This window comes from Antedon mediterranea, chromosome 3 (assembly GCF_964355755.1).
Source record: "Antedon mediterranea chromosome 3, ecAntMedi1.1, whole genome shotgun sequence".
Taxonomy (NCBI): domain Eukaryota; kingdom Metazoa; phylum Echinodermata; class Crinoidea; order Comatulida; family Antedonidae; genus Antedon; species Antedon mediterranea.
Genome location: NC_092672.1, coordinates 27895150 through 27916562, shown reverse-complemented (window position 1 = coordinate 27916562; position 21413 = coordinate 27895150). Strand labels below are relative to the sequence as shown.

Here is a 21413-nt window from a genome sequence, read left to right as displayed (position 1 = left end):
AATATATATACTGTATATATGGGTTCATATTTAAAATGTGCTTTCCACCGTGACAACCTTCACAAAGCACATTGACACTCGAGGTTACACAGGCAAGAACTCTGTGTCCTACTGCCAACAAAACTCTAATTTTTCTGTCCAAAACAGATACTGAGAAAGACTAGAATACCGGGGCAACCCCATACTCACTAGCTGTCTACATGTGTACACTGGACCTCCAATTTTATGTTCTTGAGTCTTGTTGTACCTCTAGCTACTGTATGGTCAAAGAAAGGATTGAGCCGATTTTAAGGCTAATACAATGTTTGCAGCACCCATACCTTAACTTCTTGATTACTCAAGTCCACACTATACTGATTACTTTCTCTTTCTTTAGGACTCCTTTTGTACAATGGACAGAAAACCGATGGTAATGGAGACTTCTTTTCATTTGGATTGAACAATGGTTACGCGGAGTTCAGGTTCGAACTGGGTGGTGGTGTCGCAATCATACGCAGTGAGGAATCTTTGCAGTTGGGTCAATGGCATACCGTTACATTGAAGCGACAATCAAGAACAGGTCAAATGTTGGTTCACGGTCAGAGGGAAGTTTCTGGAGAATCTGGTGGTCAATTCCTGGGAATGGATCTACAGCTGAAGCTGTATCTTGGTGGTGTACCCAACTTTGGAGAAATTGCCCGTAATACTGGACTTGGAACAGGCTTTATTGGTAAGATTCAAAACAGCAGTGTACTGTAGTCGGCTTTTAAGTGAAACTCTCTATCAAGAGGCTAGTGCCGCTATGTGCAGGTCTGTATCTAGATATACTGTATAAAAGTATAGCATTCTATCCTGGACTTCCTGCTACAGAATATGGCATAAACAACCAAATCTTAGGAGGTGGGATAAAGATATAGTAAAGAAATTGGTCCAACAATGTTCAGTATATTTAGTATAGTGGTAGGACCTAAAGAAAACAATGCTCTTCATTATAATCACATGTGGATCATTCAGTCGGAGTAGATTAAGCTCCGGCCGATGAATTTAATTCAGTATTATGAATATTAAGCTCTAGCCCTTTGAGGCACATTTAAAATCAAGTTTGTGGACAAAAGCCATCCCATTAGGCCACATGAATTCTGCCCATACTGTAGATAGAATAAGTTTTTAGTAATTAAAAAATAACATGTTTTTCAGGATGTGTTAGCCAACTTGTAATTGAAGGAGAGAAGGTTGACCTTGGTGGTGATGCTCTGTCACAAGTTGGTGTCACCAGCTGCCAGGTTTGTGAAGACAATCCTTGTTTGAATGGTGGAGTTTGCTCAGAGTCTGGAACTGAGGTCGGATATCAATGCTCTTGTAATCCAGGATTTGTGGGAGATAACTGTGAACTACAAGCAGAACAATGCTTTGCGGGTATGTGATATAAACCATAAAAAGATTAATGTGCACAACATGATATTGGACCATAGCCCGTAGCCAGGATTTTTACAGGGGTTCTTTAAACTTTATTTAATGAGGGTGACTCAAAACCATATAATTATCTAACAGTGATTTGCGATATGCCATTTGTTGACCATTATATATTTTGGTTTATTTCATTTTAGGAGCATGTGGTGTTGGAGAGTGTGTTGCACAAGATGGTGTGTTTGGGTTCACCTGTAGATGCCCTCTGGGCTGGACCGGTGATAGGTGTGAAACAGGTAAGACAGTACAGGTGGTACATTATAATTAAATAACATTCTGTGACCAGATAAGTACTGAATTAAGAGACGTTTTTTTATGTATAAATTTAAGATTTAATGACAAAATTGTCTTGAGAAATGTTCCATGATGGTTCCGAAACAAAAGTAATGTACTATTTATATTTTATAAGGTTTAAAGTCTTGATAATACTGGACTTTGGTGTCTGAATCAATTGACTACATTAAAAAAGTAAAATATGATTGCCGACTACAATTCTCCCGGGGTTAAATTAACCAACCCCAATGGTTAAAACAATGGTCACCACTGCCAAGTTAAATTGCCAATGTTCTTGGTAAAACTACTGCAACTCTAATGAATAATCCAGATACTCAAAAGTAGCATCATTAAATTATCATTTTTTAAGTCTAGTACAAACAAGACTTTCAAACTATTAATATTCAAGAAGCTCATAGAGCTGAATATCCAGGAATATAGTGACATTTAATGTTCTGGACATATGCCCCATGGATTTTGAATAAGCTTCAAATATAATTTTTTTTCCACCGATTTACACCACACACAATTATTATAACATTTTACTCATATAATTTATATTTTATTTGTAAATTGTAATTTTTATTTTATAAACTTAACATCATCTCATCGAGTTTCATTCATGTAATTTTTAATATTACATTTATAAGTGCATGTTAAAAAGTTAAATCCATTTCATTTTTCATCCTACTGTAATCCAGTGTAATCAATTTCATTATTTATTTTTTTCTTAATTGCTGACAAATAGTAAAAATGTAAGTGTTTTGTTCTTTCTGTTTATCATATTTATTTTTATTTATTTCCATTTCTGTGTTTGTTGCGTTATTTGTACAAATTTGTAAATTAAGATTCGTCTGGGACAGAAGGTACAGAGGGTTCAGGAAATCCGAGTAGTTATATAACGCCAACGTTCAGTCATGAAGATGATGGTATACTTTTCGCAACTGACGATACACTTGATGGATTTTCTCATGCTGATACCGTTACATCATCATATGTAACTGATTTGGTACTGTCACTTGTTACTCCACTCGTTACCGAAAGTACCGATGAACTGGTAGATACCAGGGTTTTCAAGCAAGTGACCATAATACCGAATGGTGGTGATATGGCGTTAGAATCTGGGGAGCTTACTCCAAGTGGAAGTGGGAGCGGAGATTATGATTATTACTCGCTTCAAGGCGATCAGGGTATAATGAAATTTTCAATGCAATTGGCTGCAGTGTTTGGCTTATCAAAGAATCCCTCCCAAGGCTAGCTTATTTGCATACACAATTGTAATAAACACCTGCCACAGGTGGATGAAATCTTTATACAATTGCATACTTGTATTGAATTGTTATAATTATGCTCCTACAGAAATTACATGAAAACTTAAAAAATTATATTAAACTTGTTCATTTAGTTGAAATTGTTTTTGTGTAACAACAATTTTCCAAGAAAAATGCTTACCGATTTTTATGGAATTGTGGATGAAAATTACAGAATCATTACTGCTATTTCTTTAAAAGTTTTAAGAAAATTTGAACACTAAACTCTGTTTCTTTAGGCCCACAATTCATATTTTTACGGCACTTATAACAATTCATCAAATATTTTTTGTGAAAGGTTGTACAGTTTTAGATGTACGCTTTTTTTCTTTAATCACCATCAATTTGCATCCCATAGAAGTCTGCTAGTACAAAATCTGAAACAAAACCTCACAAAACATTGTTTGATAATTTAGTGCATTATTTTGTTTCAGTGTATTAACTTTATTAAAATTGCATGTAATTTGCATGTCATTAAGTATGTACGTTATTTACATTTTTCATAAGAACTGTCCTAATTTTACAGTTGTCATATTTTATGTAAACATCATAGCAGTCATTCATCATCATTGCCTCCATCTTAATTTTCAACCGTAAAAAATCAAACAGATTCCTGCTGGTTTGTATCTTGGATTTTTCTCATTTCATCATCTTTGCCATTTATGAATAAATCAATTTTATAGCTACCAGCTATTCCAACCTTTGGGCCGCAAATCATTTTTGGAAAAATTAAGAACATACAGCAATGTTTCAACGTCGATGTAAAATCCTGCGTGAATTGTGATTTGACACAGTGTAGTGCACGTCATGAAGGGGAAGCCCGGACTGCGCTGAATTCGGCTGAATCATCACTTTACCAAACAAAATTTCAATGCAATTTCTGAATATCTTTAGAGCTTCCTAAAATCTTTTGTATGTGCAACTAGCTAAATATTGTGAAATCCTGGGTGAAATGTGACGTGATGCATGGTGCTGTGTGTTGTCTGCTGGTTTAGAGTTTCTGTATGCCTCTAAAATGTATACCGAAGAAGGAATAACACACCAAAACTATTTTTTAAAGCAATCATTTCCGAAAACATGTTGGGGTATGACCTCATTTGCATTGATAACTTTCAATATATTTACATATGCACTACTTGATTGCAGGCCTCCTTATATTTTTAACCAGAAGTTTCTTGGTATTTCCCATCTCCCGCCGAAGGTGCAATTTTTCCCAATTGTTTTGAATGCCTACAAAAAACCCAGTAATTAATACCATTTAGTCTCTGCTTACCTAGGTTTGATTGATATCTGAAAAGTGAAATAAAAGCAAGAAATGTGCTAATGTTGCAGCGCTGGGTGTTGATTTCCAAATTTATTTTTATAAAGTAACCTCTATGGTTTTTATTTATAAAGTCTTACAATATTTAATTTTTTTTTAAAATTTGGAATCACAGTGGAATTGGATATTTCTCCTGTTTACTGTTTCAATGCATTGTTTTTGTTTCAGAGTTACGTCCATGTTTATGTGGTTTGTGTTTAGTATTATTTTGCATGTTTTAGACTATGAAAAACATAACAATACTAATATTAACACCTTTCTACCAATAAAGATATATTAAGTTAATGCCGTGATGAAGTAGAATAGCATTGTATTGAATTAGTTCAGAATGATTTTTAAGATTTCTAATTTACAAAACTGCGAATGTTGTAGAGTTACCAGCTTGCTTTGTAGGCCTGTACAATAATGAGTATCGACCCTGCTACAATCTAAAGTTTAAAATTGATGTGCATGAAAGTTTATATAACCTCAGAACTGAGGTTATTTGTACTTTTCCACATCAAAGTGTCTATAGGCTACCACAGTAGCCAGCCCCACCCCAACACCACCATGTACAGGCCAACTTTGTATTTTGCTGATGTTTAATTATTAGTATGTTAACTAAGTCTGTAGAACCTAGACAATTGAAAAGCTTGCTATCTATGATACCATTTTATTATATTCAAGTGCGAAAGGTCAACCTGTACCTACAGGACATGTTTGTTTAATACACAAATTACAGAATTTTGTCTGTAAAATATATTGTTGCTTTCTTTGTATTCTTAGATTTTGTTTGTAGTGATTATACAACTTTATAATCAACATATAACTAGGCCTATCAATAATCCATGCAGTGAAGCTTCTAGCTCGATAGAACATATTATACAGTAATCTGCAAAAAATAGCTCATAATAACATTGAGATTGTCATTTTCAATATTATATTCTTTCCAAAAATTTAAAATATGCAAAATCCATTCCTCCATTCTTAAAAGCTTCTTCATCAAACAATGTTATATAATGTACATAAAAATCAAGACTTGTCTTTTTTGTAACAAAATTTTCCCCTGTTAACCATGATGTTTGGGCTACTGTCTGTAGTCCTTCTTTTTCTACTCTGGTTGGAATCGGTGTTTGTTTCTACATTATTGACTCTGTAGCTTACAATTGGTAATAGTTAATGACAATTTTTAAAACATTTTTCTTGATATAGAGGTTGACATCAGCACGCCATCATTCTCTGAAGGTTCATACCTAGCCTATCCTTCATTACGTCCAGTCAGCCGTATTGCACTTCGTATTCGTATGACCTTTAAACCTGATACTGATGAGGATGGTATCTTGTTGTTTAATGGACAAATGCAAGATGGCGCAGGAGACTACATTGCAGTTTACATCAAAGATCGTCAAATTGTCTTCCAGTATGATAGTGGATCTAGTAAGAGAATTTTTTTAGAAAAAAGGGAAAAAGTTGAAGAGAAAAACCTTTTCCTTGAAAATTTATATATGTGACCTGTCATTTAAGGAAACAAAATTAGTGTTAAAAGATCCAAATATTCCAAGTTATTAAACCTAATACAATGGCGATCATAACTGGATAGGCACTACTGATTGCTGTATAAAGAACTGGAAAGAGTTGACAAAACTCTTTATTGATGTTATTTTTAACGCCGCCTTTGAGTATAAACTGTTTAAAAATATTTCCTTTGTTGTAGTTTATTTGAATTTATTAGTTGAATTTATATTTAAAAATGTAATTCTATTAAATAGAGGCTGCAGTAATAACTGGCACCAGTGAGATCAATGCAGGTCAATGGCATACTTTTGTCGCTGAACGTAACCGCCGTGATGGTTCACTTCAGATTGATGGCAGCGAAGCCATCAAGGGTCAGTCTCCAATCGGATCCAGTGGACTTGATGTTCCGCTTCAGTTGTTTATTGGTGGTGTTGATCAGGTTGGCCAGATCCCATCAGAGGTGTCAGTGACCAGCAGTTTTAAAGGATGTTTGTCTGAGGTAACAAGAAGTCTTGATTATGCCTTTATTGGTTCTGATTTTTTTTTTAATGGAAGGACTTTAAGTGCCTAGATTAAATTTGATATTAGATACAGATGATGACCTAGGCATATAGAAGGGAGCATTAAAAAACCAGTTAAATGGCATCTTGAAAAATTGTGTTAGAACACCTTTTACCTGGTTATCCCTATGCAACTTATATACAATGCAAAATAACGACTATTTAATTGACAGCTTACATTTGACCGCCAGATCGCCTTGCAATTTGAGCACTGTTAATGTTATTTTTAACGACAAACCACATTTAAACGGCTTAATTTGGAGCAGAAATTAAGAAGTGTGATAAGCCTAAAAATATATGTTTTTTAAATAAACGGTTTATTCCGCTCCATGCAGCAGAAAACAGACACTAAAACTCTGTCTACACTATCTAATTAGTTTGACAAAAAGTGTGATGTGCCCAAATATGGTAGTGATATGACATCCCCGTGTCCATATATGGGCACACCACATTTTTTATTCACATCAAGTTTCATAGTGTAGACAGAGCTTAAGAAGTTCTTTTTCATTTTTAGATCTCAATTAGTGACAACGTTTTGGAAGTAAATGATCATTTACACAGCGCAAACGTTGGTGACTGCAGTGCCAGGGAGCCATGTCATAATAATCCATGTCAAAATAAGGGTGTGTGTACTCCTGCTGGATTGAACGATTACTATTGTATATGTGGGTCAGGATACCAAGGTTAGTAATATTTGAAACTTCTGAGCTTATCCCTTTTTCATATTTGTCAAAGTAGGGAGGTTTCACTACCATACAAAAACAGGTACATGTTATACCTTTTGAAACTGGCCTAAATAAGATATTTAGGCCAGATATTCATCAAATGGGGAGGTTTCACGACCTTATGAATATGTATACCGATATCTTTTTTTAATATTCGTCAGAAGGGTTTGCTATTTTATGATAATGGATGCATATGTTTATACCACTTTGGGTTGACTTTGTTGTTTTTTTCATTTAAGAATCTTTTTCAAGGTGTGACCATTTCTAAGATAATGCTTTCACACATTTCCAAACACACAAATTTAGCCAAAATGAAGGATACTATTTTTATCCAGGGAATTTCCCTGATAAACAACGATCATTTTTGTATTTCTCCAGATTTTACACATTACTTCTATGATTGAGCATAGTTTTTAACTACAGTATAACGAAACATTTTATTATTTATTTAAGCTCACTTATAAAATCTTGTATTAATATGATTTGCGTCTTAATTTGTTTAAAAAATATTCACAGGTAAAGACTGTGAACTACTACGAGGGCCATGCGAGACCCGTCCATGTCAAAATGGTGGATCGTGTGTACCACTTGGAGAAGAATACAAATGTCTATGTGGTATGGATTATACCGGACCAAACTGTGAATTTGGTAAGTACCGGGCTTGTATATTTAGCTTTCAATTTAGGAATGGTAGACAATAAGACGGACAGTTAACAAACTGTAAACAGAACGTTTGTTGGTAATTATATTTCAATTTTGAGTTACAATCAATGACACTTCATCAAGCCTAATATGCTGATAGACCATCTTCTTTCTTGCTTAACCTTCCTTGTCTTGATGAAACCAGTGTACAATGAGAAACATGCTACAATGGAACACATGCTACAATATGACACGTGCTACAATAAGACAAGTGCCACAATGAGGCACATGCTACTACAGTATGTGACACATGCTGCAATGATGACACATGCTGCAATACATACTGCAATGAGACACATGCTGCAATGTGACACGTGCTGCAATGTGACACATGCTACTATGAGACACGTGCTGCAATGTGACACATGCTACAATGAGCATGTGCTGCTATGTGACACATGCTGCAATGTGACACATGCTGCAATGAGACACATCCTACAATGTGACACATGCTGCAATTTGACACATGCTGCAATGAGACACATCCTACAATGTGACACATGCTGCAATTTGACACATGCTGCAATGTGACGCATGCTGCAATGAGACGCATGCTGCAATGAGACGCGTGCTGCAATGAGACGCGTGCTGCAATGAGACGCGTGCTGCAATGAGACGCATGCTGCAATGAGACGCATGCTGCAATGAGACGCATGCTGCAATGAGACGCATGCTGCAATGAGACGCATGCTGCAATGAGACGCATGCTGCAATGAGACGCATGCTGCAATGAGACGCATGCTGCAATGAGACGCATGCTGCAATGAGACGCATGCTGCAATGAGACGCATGCTGCAATGAGACGCATGCTGCAATGAGACGCATGCTGCAATGAGACGCATGCTGCAATGAGACGCATGCTGCAATGAGACGCATGCTGCAATGAGACGCATGCTGCAATGAGACGCATGCTACAATGAGACGCATGCTACAATGAGACGCATGCTGCAATGAGACGCATGGTGCAATGAGACGCATGTGCAATGTGACGCCTGCTGCAATGTGACGCGTGCTGCAATGTGACGCGTGCTACAATGAGACGCATGCTGCAATGAAACACATGCTACACATCAAACAAACCTATCCTTGTGCTTTAAAGTTCTCGCCAATCCCTCATATTATGACCTGAGATAATGTTGGAGGTTAATGATTACTGAAATTATACAGTTTTTGGAATTTGTAAAGTTTACAACTTCCAATCACTTCATAACAATTCTGAAATCGGGGATTGACATGTGCATATTATACACATAACATGGGTATCTATGTATTTCAACTATATAATTAAAGTACCATCAGCTATGCAAACAATCTTTTTTTTCAGCCAACACATTCTTCAATTCGATAGATGTTACAAGGGATGGATATTTAGCATTGAGAAGTGACTTGATACCCAGAAAGTAGGTTATCAATATTTAGCCAATTCATATTGTTATAGAAAAATTACTAGCAATAATGTTAATAGGTCATTTTTATATATAATAAAACGTTGTTATAAACATTATTTCCATTATTATTTTATCATTTTGGATCTATATACTTCCATAATTGAGCTAGTTATCAGCGCAGTTGTCACCAGGTAATAATTTGTACACCTGAGTGGAGCGAGGAAAATGCAAGTAAAGTGCCTTGCTTAAGTACACAAGAAATGCAACAAGTTGGACTTGAACATGTGCTCTTTGACGCCACCTCCGATACTACACTGTTTAATCGATGTAATAATTATTATATTTCTTTTCTGTAGTATAAATGATCAAGAACAGCTGAAAGTATCTTTTAAAACATTAACTCCAAATGGTGTCATTCTTTGGCAAGGAGTAGTAAGTATTCTCAAATTCTGTTAAATTTAAATGTATTATTATTTGCTCTTAGTTGAGGAAATTCAACCTAGTCCCTCTGCTGACCCACAGCAGCCACAGTCCAGTGTATACCATGATCAGCGCCGGTAGGCAAAACCCCTACTCTTTTAGAATAGTATATCAAGTTCTTTATTGTGCGCATGTGCAGTGAATCGGGAGGTTTTGCAACCTTACGAATACGATAACGAAAACGGATACGTCACACATTTGTGAAACTTTTGAGTTGATCCCCATTTCATATTCGTAAAGCGTATTCGTGTTGACGAATATCACCAGTTATATTCGTAACTACAAAACGAGTATAGTTTTTAATCTATTTTGCACATTTTGCATTTGAATCAGGAATGATTCATGATTTAATAATATAAAATTATACTTTTATTGAAAGTAATTTACTAAAGTAATTTACTAAAATGCCAGGTAAATTTTGATAAATAGCTTTGATGTTACGCTAGGCCTAGGCAGCCAAGCACCAAGCAACACGTACCTGCGCTTCGCTCAAATTTACCGCAGTCATATTTTGGATGGCGCCCTCAATATTTCGTTGCCATACCAAACAGATTTTTACTCGCTTACGAAAAACAAATACGTGTGTGTGACGTATCCGTTTTCGTTTTCGTATTCGTAAGGTTGCGAAAACTCCCTAATGTACACTACAATCAACCTCCTTTCACTTTGTTGAGTCCGTTTAATGTATCTATGATGTACCCTTAGGTTCCATATTAACCAAACGTACATAAATCTTTCATTAAACTTATGTAATCAAGTTTTAAAATTTACTTTTTTTCTTAATATTTTAGGAAGCTGGTGAGGCCGGCAGACAGAGAGACTTCATTTCTCTAGGCATTAAAGACGGTTATTTAGTTTTTATGTATGTGATATTTTTATCTGATTAATAAATAGCAATAATAATTAGTTCAATTAGCCTCCTATAATAACATTGAATCGCACTTAAATTTGATAAAATGATTAATAAATAGCATAAATAATTAGTTCAATTAGCCTCCTATAGTAACATTGAATCGCACTTAAATTTGATAAAATGATTAATAAATAGCATAAATAATTAGTTCAATTAGCCTCCTATAGTAACATTGAATCGCACTTAAATTTGATAGAATGATTAATAAATAGCATAAATAATTAGTTAAACTACTAAAACAAATTGTATTTCACGTAAAGTAAAGGCCTTTATAATTGATAGTTGAATATCTAAAACAAATAAATTGTAGTTCACGATTCAGTTGAATCACTAAAATCACATTGTAGTTCACGTAAAAGTAAACGCCTCCAATAATAGTGAAATTACTAAAACAAATTGTAGTTCACGATCACTAAAATCACATTGTAGTTCATGTAAAAGTAAACGCCTTCAATAATAATTAAATTACTAAAACAAATTGTAGTTCACGTAAAGTAAATGCCTTTAATAAATATAATTGATTAGTTGAATATCTAAAACAAATTAATTGCAGTTGGCCTTGTTCACGATACGTTGAACCACTAAAATATTTGTATTTAATATTGAATTTCGCCACCAACGGCCATTTTGCCGCAAGCCAGTTGAACAACAGCGCGAGTGTGAAAATAACCCTGTGATATCCACAAATTTTGCTAGGTAACGCTAAATTTTGTCATTGTAAAAGACAAAAATGGAAAAATAGCGTAGTACTGAAAACTAATGTTATCAAATGTACGTTTCCCGGTACATCTAAGATAGATAAGGCGGAGATTTATACCGAAGTTTTTGCATTGTGCTTGCCTATGTCAGAATTAACCATAATTTATATATAGATATAAAATTAATTCATAAGATAAAATCAACGAATCAGCATTTAATTTAGTATTTTCAAGTGATTGAACACAACCGTATTGGCCCAACAATTGATCTCAGTAAAATAATCATGATCTGATTTCTATCTTTTTATCTTTTTATCATTTCTATGGACATGTCTATTATGTGATGGTTAGAATAATTATAAATTTAACTCTCTCACAACTTGTTGATTTTATCAAACAATTTCAATCCTTTTTTTTGGTGCAGGTTCCAACTTGGGTCGGGCATTGCAGAAATCAAGTGGACTGCGTTCAGAGTTGATGATGACGTTGAACATGTAGCCTACATTCAAAGGAGCGGCACTCTAGGCTATTTGACAGTTGATGATAATGTCAACAAAGCATCAGGTGAAGCTGAGGGTCAAAATGTCAGGTTGGATGTTCCTGGTCCAGTTTACTTGGGTAAATATATAATATAACATATCCTTGCCATTTGATTGGTTTATTTGTATCACTTGACATGCATTATTTGGATCAATCCTCACAGTTAGGTGGTACATTATACATTTTTGTAAACAATTTTAAGAATTTTGTCTGTTTGAATATGGCTCCGCTCCTCTTCCAAATTCCGCAAAATTTCTTTGTATGCTCTAAATCTAGCCTTCAGCTTTCACAACAGGTAATGAATGTTTTGTATTCATGGAATAGGACCTAGATTAAATATTGTTATGACTTGATATGATTGATTGATTTATTTAACTATTGAAAATACTCTATCCATTTCACTAATAAACATTTATTACCAAAATGCTGAGGAATAACTTCCGACTCGCTGCCTACTGGGCTGAATTGCACTCAGATGTGAACAGCACAACTTTCCTTACCCATTTAGAAATATCAACAGAAAGAAAAAATAAAATGTGTAAAATGATTTAATTCTTTTGTATATAATTGTAAATTTGTTTTTCTTCGCAGGTGGAGCACCAGATGTTTCAAGGCACACAGGTGGCCAGTTCACAATGGGCATAGTGGGATGCATATCAAAATTACAGATTCACTCAGGAGAAGTAAATCTTCAATCAGAAGCTGTAGGAGGAGAGAATGTAGGCCCTTGTAATTAATTAATTAATTATTCATAAGTATATAAAGGTGTAAAGTTCATGTCAAGCATAAGTCATTCAGAACAGTTTTCAACCTATCAGGACTGTTGTTACTTATAGCCAATCAGGTGATTTTATCACAGGACAGTTGATTGCAATCAAGGTTTGCTGTTTTTGCAACCAATTAGGGGCTGTTGTACTTGCAGCCAACCAGGAGCTGCTTACTTGCAATCAATCTAATAACCAATCAAGGTTCAAAACACCTGCAACTAAATATAGTGAGTTTTCTTAAATGCTGCATTACCCTATGTCAAAGGTCAACAGGGTTTACTCTGAATATAAGAAATTATTATTCATGCATCATAATTAGTACTTTCATTGCTGTCATGGCAATTTTACATTATAAAACATGAATTATTCTATATGATGCTTTTAGATATTGCATTTAAAATAAAAACCTGAAAGTAAGTCAATTGTGTCAACGTCTACTGTAATAAAAGATAAAAATAAAAAAAAAACAAAATAACACAAAGCATGGATGCTATGTAAGTGAGGACATAATAAAACACACAACTTACACATATCATTAGTATCAGTGTGTTCAATGTGTGTCTCTAATTACTGTATTCAAATTGTGAAAAAAATATTTAAAATAATATGTAAATGTTAACATTGACCAAATATGCAGTTTTGTTGGAAAGCCATTCATGATTTTATTATTTTTTCAATATGTAAAAACAAGTTATTTTAAAATTGTTTACATATTTTGAAATTAATAAGTTGAATGAAAACGACACAAAATAACAGTAATGGTTGGCATACCAATGTTGCTAATTTGCCAATATTTGATATGATTTTCTGTAAAGGTAGCTATTTTATCAACTATTTTCATTTCTGTCAACCATGTAACTGTTTTATGAATTTATAGTACATACTTTTAAAATAGTTTTATTGATTAGAAATTTCATTATTTCTATCGACTTACAATCAATTTTTTTCTGAGTGTTATATAATACATTTCCATTATTTTGTTATATATATATTTAAACCTATAGCATCTGATTTGTATACGATTTTATAGTGAAAAGAAGTTTTTTTAGAAAAAAGAATAAACGTTACATAAGCACAATAATACGTCATAGAAAAACATTGTGCATGTATGTAGGAATTTTATTTTAGATTAAACAATTTTAAAGGTTTTTTTAATTTATAGCCTACATATTTTAGTTGTATTTTAATATTACAATGTAGTATTGTTTATAGTTACCATGGAACTTATATTGTATAAATAACTTACTTTATTATTATGCCATAGTTTTAGAAAACAAGTTATGTTTAAAATATCTGATTATACAATTTTACCCTGAAATCACAAATTTCATTTTTTTTTCATTACTTTTATTTTTATTATTATGGCATTTTTTATCATCTCAGTTAACTTTACTTTTACGAAAAGCAAATAAAGTTTAAGACTTGTTGAATTTTGTGAAATTATTTTTTGTGGAGAGAACACTATTATAGGACAGGTTTTGCAATTTATATTTTTTCTTAAATTGTTTTATTGTAGTTTTTTTCTTGTTGACCATAGCTCATTTATTCAACATTCATTTCAACAAATTATGTCCGCATAAAAAATATAACATAAGATACAATATTGTTGTTCTATCTTTGGAAATTAACAAGGTCATACATGGCTTCAGTCGCGTGCTCAAATTTGGGTTAGTGTTTACCGACCGACCGACCAACCGATCGACATAGTGAGATGTAAAAATACAAATATAATATATTATAATAATATTATTCAACTAAAATGTAATCATACCTATTTAAATTTCAATAAAATTCAATAATATAAAGCCTGTGAAAATTGAGGGATTAGAATTTAATAGACTAGTAAAACATGTTTATAACCCACATTTTTTGTACACAAAAACATTTTGAAACACAATGCACTAAAAAGCTGAAGGATAATGGTTGATGGATAATGATTGATGGATTAATTATAACTAATGAATTTTATTTGATACACAAAAGGTCAAGGGAACCTATCGGCATAACAATGGTCAAGCTGAAATGCATTATTATTTGGCTTGATCCGCTTAAAATTACATACAGAGTATTACTGTATTGTAGTAGTATTACTTAAAGTTTGATCATTTGATCATTTTTACCATTTGAGTGAGTGTCTTGCTCTGCGTAAAATATATTTATATGTTTCTTTGATAAAATATATTGTTTTTCGACCGATAAATATTTTACACTGAATATAATACCGACATGATGTCGACACGCTTTATTATTTTGCTTATCTTCATCTGTATGCTTTTGAAACTTGGTAAGTTAATAGTTTTGTTTTGTCTCTTCTACTTTATCAGACTCAAAGCGAAGCGAAGAAGAAAATCAAATAAAAATGTAAAACAAACAAATAATAATAGAACAATGAGAGTGCTATTGAGTAGCAGCCATGTACTTACTATAAGTAAGTGTTTTTTCACATAACAAGGACATATACATATACATGCGACTAAAACATGTATTAGGCGTGTAAATAGTTATCCTGTTCCTATACAGCTGAATCTTATGAAAATATCGGGCAGTAACTTTTGAGTAATCCTGCTAACAAATATAGAAAGAAATAATCACACGCGATCGACCACATAACCTCCGCCAGAATAGACATGTTAGATTCACATTTTCATTTTCAATTACTGGACATTTTTATTTTTTATTATTTTGTTGTTTATGAAACAACCTTCGCTGTAACTGTATTTTGTCTTTATGTCTTTTATGTGTAAACTGACTTTGGGGTTGGGTCAACCGGCTCAGCTACAGTGATTAAGTTCACTTAGGTTGACCCTGGTCTCCCCAATTTCAGTTTTTTTTGTTTTGTATATACTTAAATAGACCAAATAAATAATGAAATGAAATTAAATGATTGCTAACTGTCTATAACTTCGCTTGTCATTGGTTAAAACGCTTGCGTTGCGTTACGTTCTAGTGGGAACCAAGCTTTAGGAAGAAGCATGTAAACCTAATAATAATAATTCAGCTATAGTCACTTCTTTTGTGGAGTTGATTGTACATTGATTGACATTCGCCAAGGTAACACAAACAAGTAAACTTTTCACTTTCTCAAAAATGTCAGTATCCTACCGTCTGCATCCATTCTACTGTGACATACTTACAATATTTAATAAATGGTTAGGTGAAAACTGGCACTGTTTGGACACTAATGTTGGTTTTTTTCCCAGATACACCCACTCGTTCTGCAGCACGACCGAACGATATTATAGTTACCGAAGTTTGCGTTACCAAAGACACCAACCGCTTTAACATCAACCTATTACCAGCAAACTATACCTACGGGTTCCCTCTCCTCCACTGCAACCATCAAACATGGATTATCTGTTGAAGATGAGAGTGATTACGTCGAATTTAGCAGCAATAATTGGCAGAAAGGGACAACGATTTCTATTGAAAGGTTGATAGCAGCCTCGAAACCTCTCTCTGGTAGTTTTATGATAAAGTGGGGTGATAGAAGCTATGGTAAGGTCATCTTTAATCTATATGGGCACTTTATTTTGATAGCCTACGAAACCAATAAAGGTAAAACGACCAGCCACGATGGTTATGATCTTGACGAAGACGTAATAAATGATCGGTTAGTCAAGACATAGTGCACAACAGCCACCATCAAGCATACACAGCTACTTTCAAGCATACACAACTACTATACTGTAGAATGTACTATAGGCCTATTTTGAGCTGCAGTAAAATAGCATAGTGCAATAATTAAGAGCCTTCTGTAGAACTTATATTTCAAATTTTTAAATGATAAATAGAATTTAATATTACTAAACAATTCTCTCTCGTCTGTTTTTAACACTTTAGTTTAGTCTTTTCATTACACCTTAATACTACTTGAAAGTTTATATACATTTAGTTTGCGTGTGTTTTTAATTACCATATCTGTGGATGTCGCATATTCAGCTCACCAAATGAAAGAAACGCTTGGAGGGGATTTTGCCACTGGACTGGTGGCTGTAGAGAAGACGTTAACATGCTCATCTATTGACTGGAAGATTGAATGGACTGAATATGGTGGTAATCATGAACTTATAGAGTTAAGGCAATGTTTGATTGTGTTTGTACCTGAGACCAAGGCAGATTTTCCTTGATGAGAGTAATTATCTTGTATGTGGTAATGAAAGAAACCACAGCGGACTTGCACATCTTCCTGAATTTGATTGTCAACTAACTCTTTATGTCCTGCTTCCATCCCTAAACACAGATTTAATCTCGACCTCGATACTCTAGTCTTAGAGCTCTTTCAGTCAATATTACTCTCATTATTTATTTTTTTCTTACAAGAACCTCTATAACCTCCTACTCTAAAATTCATCCCAACCCTGCTGGTATTTTTATTTATCATTGTATTTATTATTGGAGTAAACCTATTCCCTAAAAAAATGTTATCTGAATGATTTAATGCATGTTAATGGTGCAAGGTTAGTAGGAGATGATGTAGCTATTACAGCTTCCACAGACGTTGACGGTGTACTAGTCCTTGCACCTATTTTGAATACCTACGATACCCGCATTCATCAAAGTTTAACTATATTACTGTTACTGCTGTTGCTGCTGTGCCACCGCTGCTGCCGTCGTTTTCGTATTCGTAAGGTTGCGAAAACTCCCTAATGTACACTACAATCAACCTCCTTTCACTTTGTTGAGTCCGTTTAATGTATCTATGATGTACCCTTAGGTTCCATATTAACCAAACGTACATAAATCTTTCATTAAACTTATGTAATCAAGTTTTAAAATTTACTTTTTTTCTTAATATTTTAGGAAGCTGGTGAGGCCGGCAGACAGAGAGACTTCATTTCTCTAGGCATTAAAGACGGTTATTTAGTTTTTATGTATGTGATATTTTTATCTGATTAATAAATAGCAATAATAATTAGTTCAATTAGCCTCCTATAATAACATTGAATCGCACTTAAATTTGATAAAATGATTAATAAATAGCATAAATAATTAGTTCAATTAGCCTCCTATAGTAACATTGAATCGCACTTAAATTTGATAAAATGATTAATAAATAGCATAAATAATTAGTTCAATTAGCCTCCTATAGTAACATTGAATCGCACTTAAATTTGATAGAATGATTAATAAATAGCATAAATAATTAGTTAAACTACTAAAACAAATTGTATTTCACGTAAAGTAAAGGCCTTTATAATTGATAGTTGAATATCTAAAACAAATAAATTGTAGTTCACGATTCAGTTGAATCACTAAAATCACATTGTAGTTCACGTAAAAGTAAACGCCTCCAATAATAGTGAAATTACTAAAACAAATTGTAGTTCACGATCACTAAAATCACATTGTAGTTCATGTAAAAGTAAACGCCTTCAATAATAATTAAATTACTAAAACAAATTGTAGTTCACGTAAAGTAAATGCCTTTAATAAATATAATTGATTAGTTGAATATCTAAAACAAATTAATTGCAGTTGGCCTTGTTCACGATACGTTGAACCACTAAAATATTTGTATTTAATATTGAATTTCGCCACCAACGGCCATTTTGCCGCAAGCCAGTTGAACAACAGCGCGAGTGTGAAAATAACCCTGTGATATCCACAAATTTTGCTAGGTAACGCTAAATTTTGTCATTGTAAAAGACAAAAATGGAAAAATAGCGTAGTACTGAAAACTAATGTTATCAAATGTACGTTTCCCGGTACATCTAAGATAGATAAGGCGGAGATTTATACCGAAGTTTTTGCATTGTGCTTGCCTATGTCAGAATTAACCATAATTTATATATAGATATAAAATTAATTCATAAGATAAAATCAACGAATCAGCATTTAATTTAGTATTTTCAAGTGATTGAACACAACCGTATTGGCCCAACAATTGATCTCAGTAAAATAATCATGATCTGATTTCTATCTTTTTATCTTTTTATCATTTCTATGGACATGTCTATTATGTGATGGTTAGAATAATTATAAATTTAACTCTCTCACAACTTGTTGATTTTATCAAACAATTTCAATCCTTTTTTTTGGTGCAGGTTCCAACTTGGGTCGGGCATTGCAGAAATCAAGTGGACTGCGTTCAGAGTTGATGATGACGTTGAACATGTAGCCTACATTCAAAGGAGCGGCACTCTAGGCTATTTGACAGTTGATGATAATGTCAACAAAGCATCAGGTGAAGCTGAGGGTCAAAATGTCAGGTTGGATGTTCCTGGTCCAGTTTACTTGGGTAAATATATAATATAACATATCCTTGCCATTTGATTGGTTTATTTGTATCACTTGACATGCATTATTTGGATCAATCCTCACAGTTAGGTGGTACATTATACATTTTTGTAAACAATTTTAAGAATTTTGTCTGTTTGAATATGGCTCCGCTCCTCTTCCAAATTCCGCAAAATTTCTTTGTATGCTCTAAATCTAGCCTTCAGCTTTCACAACAGGTAATGAATGTTTTGTATTCATGGAATAGGACCTAGATTAAATATTGTTATGACTTGATATGATTGATTGATTTATTTAACTATTGAAAATACTCTATCCATTTCACTAATAAACATTTATTACCAAAATGCTGAGGAATAACTTCCGACTCGCTGCCTACTGGGCTGAATTGCACTCAGATGTGAACAGCACAACTTTCCTTACCCATTTAGAAATATCAACAGAAAGAAAAAATAAAATGTGTAAAATGATTTAATTCTTTTGTATATAATTGTAAATTTGTTTTTCTTCGCAGGTGGAGCACCAGATGTTTCAAGGCACACAGGTGGCCAGTTCACAATGGGCATAGTGGGATGCATATCAAAATTACAGATTCACTCAGGAGAAGTAAATCTTCAATCAGAAGCTGTAGGAGGAGAGAATGTAGGCCCTTGTAATTAATTAATTAATTATTCATAAGTATATAAAGGTGTAAAGTTCATGTCAAGCATAAGTCATTCAGAACAGTTTTCAACCTATCAGGACTGTTGTTACTTATAGCCAATCAGGTGATTTTATCACAGGACAGTTGATTGCAATCAAGGTTTGCTGTTTTTGCAACCAATTAGGGGCTGTTGTACTTGCAGCCAACCAGGAGCTGCTTACTTGCAATCAATCTAATAACCAATCAAGGTTCAAAACACCTGCAACTAAATATAGTGAGTTTTCTTAAATGCTGCATTACCCTATGTCAAAGGTCAACAGGGTTTACTCTGAATATAAGAAATTATTATTCATGCATCATAATTAGTACTTTCATTGCTGTCATGGCAATTTTACATTATAAAACATGAATTATTCTATATGATGCTTTTAGATATTGCATTTAAAATAAAAACCTGAAAGTAAGTCAATTGTGTCAACGTCTACTGTAATAAAAGATAAAAATAAAAAAAAAACAAAATAACACAAAGCATGGATGCTATGTAAGTGAGGACATAATAAAACACACAACTTACACATATCATTAGTATCAGTGTGTTCAATGTGTGTCTCTAATTACTGTATTCAAATTGTGAAAAAAATATTTAAAATAATATGTAAATGTTAACATTGACCAAATATGCAGTTTTGTTGGAAAGCCATTCATGATTTTATTATTTTTTCAATATGTAAAAACAAGTTATTTTAAAATTGTTTACATATTTTGAAATTAATAAGTTGAATGAAAACGACACAAAATAACAGTAATGGTTGGCATACCAATGTTGCTAATTTGCCAATATTTGATATGATTTTCTGTAAAGGTAGCTATTTTATCAACTATTTTCATTTCTGTCAACCATGTAACTGTTTTATGAATTTATAGTACATACTTTTAAAATAGTTTTATTGATTAGAAATTTCATTATTTCTATCGACTTACAATCAATTTTTTTCTGAGTGTTATATAATACATTTCCATTATTTTGTTATATATATATTTAAACCTATAGCATCTGATTTGTATACGATTTTATAGTGAAAAGAAGTTTTTTTAGAAAAAAGAATAAACGTTACATAAGCACAATAATACGTCATAGAAAAACATTGTGCATGTATGTAGGAATTTTATTTTAGATTAAACAATTTTAAAGGTTTTTTTAATTTATACATATTTTAGTTGTATTTTAATATTACAATGTAGTATTGTTTATAGTTACCATGGAACTTATATTGTATAAATAACTTACTTTATTATTATGCCATAGTTTTAGAAAACAAGTTATGTTTAAAATATCTGATTATACAATTTTACCCTGAAATCACAAATTTCATTTTTTTTTCATTACTTTTATTTTTATTATTATGGCATTTTTTATCATCTCAGTTAACTTTACTTTTACGAAAAGCAAATAAAGTTTAAGACTTGTTGAATTTTGTGAAATTATTTTTTGTGGAGAGAACACTATTATAGGACAGGTTTTGCAATTTATATTTTTTCTTAAATTGTTTTATTGTAGTTTTTTTCTTGTTGACCATAGCTCATTTATTCAACATTCATTTCAACAAATTATGTCCGCATAAAAAATATAACATAAGATACAATATTGTTGTTCTATCTTTGGAAATTAACAAGGTCATACATGGCTTCAGTCGCGTGCTCAAATTTGGGTTAGTGTTTACCGACCGACCGACCAACCGATCGACATAGTGAGATGTAAAAATACAAATATAATATATTATAATAATATTATTCAACTAAAATGTAATCATACCTATTTAAATTTCAATAAAATTCAATAATATAAAGCCTGTGAAAATTGAGGGATTAGAATTTAATAGACTAGTAAAACATGTTTATAACCCACATTTTTTGTA

At 32.9% G+C, this 21413-nt stretch overlaps 2 protein-coding genes across 2 annotated transcripts in view; both read left to right on the top strand.

The window, feature by feature from the left end:
• LOC140044252 (basement membrane-specific heparan sulfate proteoglycan core protein-like) overlaps positions 1-14017 on the top strand; it is an 82217-nt gene extending 68200 nt beyond the window's left edge. The window contains exons 66-78 of the mRNA XM_072088730.1: positions 377-709; positions 1177-1395; positions 1587-1682; positions 2568-2909; positions 5542-5766; positions 6099-6343; positions 6919-7087; positions 7646-7777; positions 9156-9231; positions 9576-9651; positions 10491-10561; positions 11735-11928; positions 12442-14017. Of these exons, the coding sequence (XP_071944831.1) occupies positions 377-709; positions 1177-1395; positions 1587-1682; positions 2568-2909; positions 5542-5766; positions 6099-6343; positions 6919-7087; positions 7646-7777; positions 9156-9231; positions 9576-9651; positions 10491-10561; positions 11735-11928; positions 12442-12587 (2324 nt within the window). The 3' untranslated portion in view covers positions 12588-14017. The remainder of the gene's footprint in view (positions 1-376; positions 710-1176; positions 1396-1586; positions 1683-2567; positions 2910-5541; positions 5767-6098; positions 6344-6918; positions 7088-7645; positions 7778-9155; positions 9232-9575; positions 9652-10490; positions 10562-11734; positions 11929-12441) is intronic.
• Positions 14018-17054: 3037 nt separating this feature from the next.
• Positions 17055-21003, top strand: LOC140044251 (pikachurin-like). The gene is made up of 4 exons (XM_072088729.1): positions 17055-17123; positions 17418-17488; positions 18662-18855; positions 19369-21003. Exons 1-4 carry the CDS (start codon positions 17055-17057, stop codon positions 19512-19514), a joined length of 480 nt encoding a protein of 159 aa, XP_071944830.1. The 3' UTR covers positions 19515-21003.
• The last annotated feature ends 410 nt before the right edge of the window (positions 21004-21413 follow it).